General features: G+C 39.9%; 1 protein-coding gene across 1 annotated transcript in view; it reads left to right on the top strand.

Annotated features, from left to right (window-relative positions):
* Positions 1 to 433: 433 nt before the first annotated feature.
* LOC117509960 overlaps positions 434 to 6000 on the top strand; it is an 89667-nt gene continuing 84100 nt past the window's right edge. The window contains exons 1-2 of the mRNA XM_034169568.1: positions 434 to 556; positions 737 to 859. Coding sequence (XP_034025459.1) covers positions 434 to 556; positions 737 to 859 — 246 coding nt within the window. The remainder of the gene's footprint in view (positions 557 to 736; positions 860 to 6000) is intronic.

The following is a 6000-nucleotide window of genomic DNA, read 5'->3' as shown; positions in this document are numbered from 1 at the left end:
AACTCCAAAATAAAGTGCATTACAACAGTCTATTCTCGAGCTTATAAAAGCATGAATAGTTTTCTCAAAGTCTATGTAATTTAAAAAAGACTTCACTTTGGTTAAAAGACGCAGTTGATAAAAACTTGCTCTAACCACACTGTCAATCTTTTTTATCAAATTTTAAAGTGCTATCAAATATTTCTCCAAGGTTTCTCACAGCAGATTTAAAGTGAGATGACAACAAGCCAAAATCAGAAGTTACTGAGTCACCAAACAAAATAAAATCGGTTTATCCTCATTTAGATGGAGAAAATTCTGTACTAACCACAGTTTTACATCACCAGTGCAGTCCATTAGATGTTTGGTGGCATCTCCTCTGTTTGACATTTAACAATGTGTGTGAGTGAGGAAAGAGACAGGTGAGAAATGGTCAAAGACTGCAGAGTGTAAGATGGTACCAGGCTGGTCTGGGCTGATACTGCAGCTGCTCATTGCTCTCACAGACATCACCTTTCCAACACAGAAGTTTAAAAACTCCTCACAGGTTGAAACAGTGGCGTCAGCCAACAAAGAGGTACGAGGATTTACAACCAAGTTAATTGTATTAAAGGGCACACAAGGGCAATGTCCATTAGTGGAAATAATATTTGACAGATACTGGGATTTAGCCTCTTTCACAGCTCTCTGATACTGAGCGAGACTGTTCCTCAGTATCTCCAGTGAGACATGTAGTTTGTCTTTGTCCTTCTTCCAGCATCGTTCTGCCTGTCTGCAGTGCTATCTGAGGGCTCTGGTAGAGTCATTTAACCAAAGGTCAGCCCTGGGATTAGAAGACCTGCATCTGAAAGGGGCAACTGTGTCAAGAATCTCAGTGCAGGTGGAGTAAAATGATGACAAAAAGCTATCTGGGCATTCAGAATTAGGAACATTATCTTCATCATATGCTGACAACTCCAAAGACGTGAATGCAGTAGCAAACTCCCCAGCAGTTGAAGAGGTAATAATCCGATGTCTGACGGCTGGGGTAGGAGGCTTACTGACAGGTGGTGGAGCAAGAACTTCAAAAATGACAGGCAGATGATCGGAGATGGAAGTGTCTGATACCTCCAGGAGAGACACAGAGAGCCTGTGGGAAATCACTCAATCTAATATGTGCTCACTGTGTGTAGGTTTATTCACTAGCTGAAATAGATCAAAAGCTAACAAAAGATGTTTAAATTCAGCGGCCATCTTATCAGATGAACAACAAATATGAATGTTGAAATCTCCACAGATTAAGAATTGATCAAATTTGGGGGACACATCTGCAATAAATTCAGAAAACTCCTGAATAAAATGTTTATTGTGTTTAGGTGGACAGTAGACCACAGCACATAAAACTGGAGAGGCAAATTCTATTATGAACTTCTGTACCTCAAAAGAAGAATATTTATTTACACGTAGGGGCTTGCAAGTTGGGGGGGGGTGTCCTAGGATATCTTACCCCCCACCCTGGATATCCCCCCCCCCAATATCTTTATGTGTTTGTCAGTATGTATGTATGTTTGTTTGTTTGTAATCATTGCATTTTTCACCTTTAACTCGCTGTGCAGCACACAGTTTCCATCCCAACTTGCAACTTCACATACAGCAGCCCGAGTAAGGCACCTTTCAGTACACATAAGGATCAAGGTCAAGGGTCAAGGTCACAGGAAGGTCAAACACTAAATTCAACTAAACAACTTTCCTGGTCCCAATTTTTGAAATTTTGCCTACAAATTTGCCATGAACATAGTCATAGGCCTTGTCCATTACCTGGTATAAGAGATTGACCTTAATTTAATTTAATTCAATTTAATTAGCTTATAATACACCAAATCACAGCAAAAGCCATCTCAAGGTGCCATACATAAAACAAGTCAACGTAAAATTTAATAAATAATTAAAAATGAATTAAAAAAATTCAAATAAATAAAAACAGAAGTACAAGAATAAAACATTCATTCATTCATTCATCTTGTACCGCTTAGTCCAATTAAGGGACACGGGGGGCTGGAGCCTATCCCAGCAGTTATAGAGCGCGAGGCAGGGTACACCCAGGACAGGACGCCAGGCTGTCGCAGGGCCACAAATAGACAAACAAACACAGACACACCCACACACACACCTACGGACAATTTTAAAGATTCCAATCCACCTAACCCGCATGTCTTTGGATGTGGGAGGAAACCGGGGCACCCGGAGGAAACCCACGCAAACACGGGGAGAACATGCAAACTCCACACAGAAAGGCCATGGGAATTGAACCCATGACCTTCTCGCTGTGAGGCAACAGTGCTAACCACTAATCCACCGTGCTGCCCAAGAATAAAACAAATAAAAATAAAAACTATTCATAAGGAAGAGACTAAAAATAGGTTTTGAGTCTTGACTTAAAAATGCCCACGGACTCATACTGCCTCACGTTCGCAGGAAGACTGTTCCACAGGGTGGGAGCACGATACAAAAAGGCTCTTTGACCTGCTGACTTCTTCTTTACCCTGGGAACACAGAGAAGTCCCGCATCCTGCAACCTCCTCATTTTGTCCGTATAATGTATGACACACAAACCCAGGCTGAGCGGCAGCTGGTCAAACTGATGCCGATGTCTCGCTGGACCAAGAACCATCATTTCAGTCTTATCAAAGTTTAAAAGTAGGAAGTTACTAGACATCCAACTTCTCACTGATAGAAGACAGTCCTCCACGGATTTTATGGGAGTGAGATTTCCTGCAGTTATCGGCATGTACAACTGAGTATCATCAGCATAACGATGAAAGGCAATCCCAAAACTCCGCAGTATACGCCCAAGGGGTGCCACATACAGGGAGAAAAGCAAGGGGCCTAAAACAGATCCCTGTGGAACCCCAAATCTCATGTCAGCAAGGTCAGAGGTAGTGCCATTATACAAGACCTTGACCTTCAGGGTTTCGCTTGAGGTCAGATGTCACCTAAATTAGGTCAAACTTTAGATTACAGTAAAACATGTTGTGTAATACACCAAATTAATAACATTTTATGATTACATTAGCACTAGCAGAATATAGTTATATGATTACAAATAGATAAAACTTTAATTATAAGTAAAATGTTCATTACAGCAAACTATTGTTATCATACTGGGTGTTGAAAAACTAACATAAATGTATTCTTTGCTTATTATCATACTGTCAGTATAATAAGAAGTAAAGTGATTTTTGCAGGGTAGAGAAGGTTCTGTTCCAGGGACTTGATTCTTTTTGAATACATTTGATCTTCACTTATTGTTGGGTCACTTGCCATGTAGTTCAGCACCAGTTGGGACTCTAACGTTTGACTCATTCTTCATGCTACTAAAACTTGAAACCACTTTGCTGTCATATTTAGTGAATAAAAATGATTTGAACACATTTTTATTCATTCTTTCCCCTGCCGAGCTGCTTGTCCAGTGAGAATCACACTGTTTCAAATAATATTTGTCAATTTCATGCTACATTTATATTATTCTGTTGATTCCTATCTGCCACTCTTTATATTTATGACCTAATTCGTACAAAAGAGATTTGAGAAAGGTGGCAGACATTATAGGCCCCTCATTTTCATTATGTTTCTTAAACATATGTTTCTTTGCATACTATTGTGTCTGTGTGTATATGTGTGTGTGCGCTATATTCATTTATTAACTTGTTTAAATATATGTCTTAATGTTTTAACTGTATGTTTTAGTGTACAGCACATTGGGTCAGCTTTGGCTGTAGTAAAGTGCTTTATAAATAAAGATGGTATGATATGGTACTGTGTGTTCTATAAATATACTGTGGATATTTTATGCAAAACTAAACTGGAGTATTTTCCATCACATTTCCAAATCAGGTCCATATATTTATAGAGTATATCTGGAAGGGGGATTTAAAGATACTTCAGAATAGGAAATATTACCATTGTAGATAGCTATAGATACATACAGAAAGAATACCAATATTGTTCACCTTCAATCAAACTGCTTCATCTGTGACCATAAAACTTCCAGGAAATATAGAGTTTAAAGGTTGTCCTGATTGAGCCTTATCAAGGTTTGGGTTAATCAGTGCTGCCCTGTAGGAATGTTGCCTGTCAGGGGTAGGGGGGAAGATTTCCAGGGTGAGGGGTAAGATATCCAGGGGGGTAAAATATACTGCTACACCGGGCCCGGGCTGTGGCTGCTCACTGCTCCTAGTGGTTGGATTATGTCTAACTGTAATTAGGATGGATTAAATGCAGAGAACACATTTTGTTGCATGTGTATACATATGTGCAATGACAATAAAGGCTCTATTCTATTCTAGAGGAGCTCAGATTACTTTGGTGCATCAAAGAGAAAAAGTACAACTTAAACAGTTTGCAAAGAAAAAAGTAACTTTTGACAACACTGTTGTTTTCAGATACCTCACACCTGCGTTGCATCATTTTGTGGGGTGGGTTGGGGGATGTTGTTATGCAAGGAGTGGAGCCCCTGTAATGTTCTGCATTTGGATGAGATGCAGATGGAGGCCTCAGAAGAAAACACAGGTACTGCTTCACTCCCCACTGCTGGTATCCTGAAAATCAGCACGTAAACACACATATTCAAAAACACACCTTCAAACACACACACACACACACACACACACACACACACACACACACACACACACACACACACACACACACACACACACACACACACACACACACACACACACACACACAGACAGACACAGGGCGGGGGGGTGCTTAAAGCTTTAAAATCTACCCCTAGCTTTTCTCTCTAGTATAACTTCTAATGTGCTCCCCCAACACACACAAAAATTATTCATTATTTCTTTTATATCTCTTTTTCTCTTCCAAAGCCCCTTTTTTTCCTTCTGCGGCTGCCTAGCGTGCGGTATTAGGCTATGTGTAAAATAAATGATGTCTGTAGCCGTAGGGGTATGGCTCTGCCTCCCCCGGAAAACTACCTAACGTCCAAGGAACATTAAACACCCAGATCCTCGTTTAGCGAATAAATAACCATTCATTTGAATGGCTTTGTGTGTGTGCACTGGACTTTCTGTGCATATTTTACCAGCACTGTGCCTGCATGCTGTGTGTCAGGAGAGACAGAGAGAAACACACAGAGACAAAGAGAGAGAGAGAGAGAAAGAGAGAGAGAGAGAGGCCCATTAGAGACTTAATATAGAATAAATGGCCAGGGGCCTTTGTGTCGCCAGCGGACCCTCCAACTCCACAGCGTCATGGTGGGTTACTAATGACCTGAGATCGGGCTCCAAAATGTACTCCTTATATGAATGTCATTTGCAGTGTGTATATATTTATATATTATTTTTTAATTGTGTTTGAAAAGAGAGTAAAACGGTATGCGGGTGTCATTTATTAGGGGGGCTTAGGGAAGTTCTGCCTTCAATGATTCTTTCCTGAAAACGAAATAAATTAGATTCAATTAGCCTATAATGGTTTATGTGTTTGTCAAAGTGTCTTTTTCTGAGTGTGCTGTTAAATAGGAAGGCATTAAAGATTTCTGGGATGAAAAATTTAATCTGTGGAGCTGGTTGTCTAGTTAGCAAAGAAAAACTTTGATGTATATATAGAAATGTTATATACTGACTAATGTCATTTTCTATACTGTACAAACACGCATTAGTCAGTCAGTGTGCTCTATAATGGAACAGATATGGATGAAGAGCCAGCCGTTCAAAATCATGGCTTCCATTTGGAGACGTTGTGTTGGTGTATCGTTTGTATTTATTATTGTATATGTGCGGTCCTGTATCATCACAGAGTCCACACAGCGATGAACTTGTCCAGTGGACATGTGGTGTTTTATGTGTCTGCATGAAGTACATCGATTTTTGCAATGCAAGTTTCTAGAAATGCATGTGAAGCTGAATGTCATTAAAGTTATGTGTAGCAGTAGTTAAACTCTGTGTCCTTATGAAAAATTTCCCAGTGTGCTGTGTGTATCGACTACGGGGGTTTAAGATGTTAATGCTGATCTTAAATGGA

This window comes from Thalassophryne amazonica, chromosome 5 (assembly GCF_902500255.1).
Source record: "Thalassophryne amazonica chromosome 5, fThaAma1.1, whole genome shotgun sequence".
Classification (NCBI taxonomy): domain Eukaryota; kingdom Metazoa; phylum Chordata; class Actinopteri; order Batrachoidiformes; family Batrachoididae; genus Thalassophryne; species Thalassophryne amazonica.
Note: the sequence above shows the minus strand (reverse complement) of the source record. Positions and strands in the feature narration are given on the sequence as shown.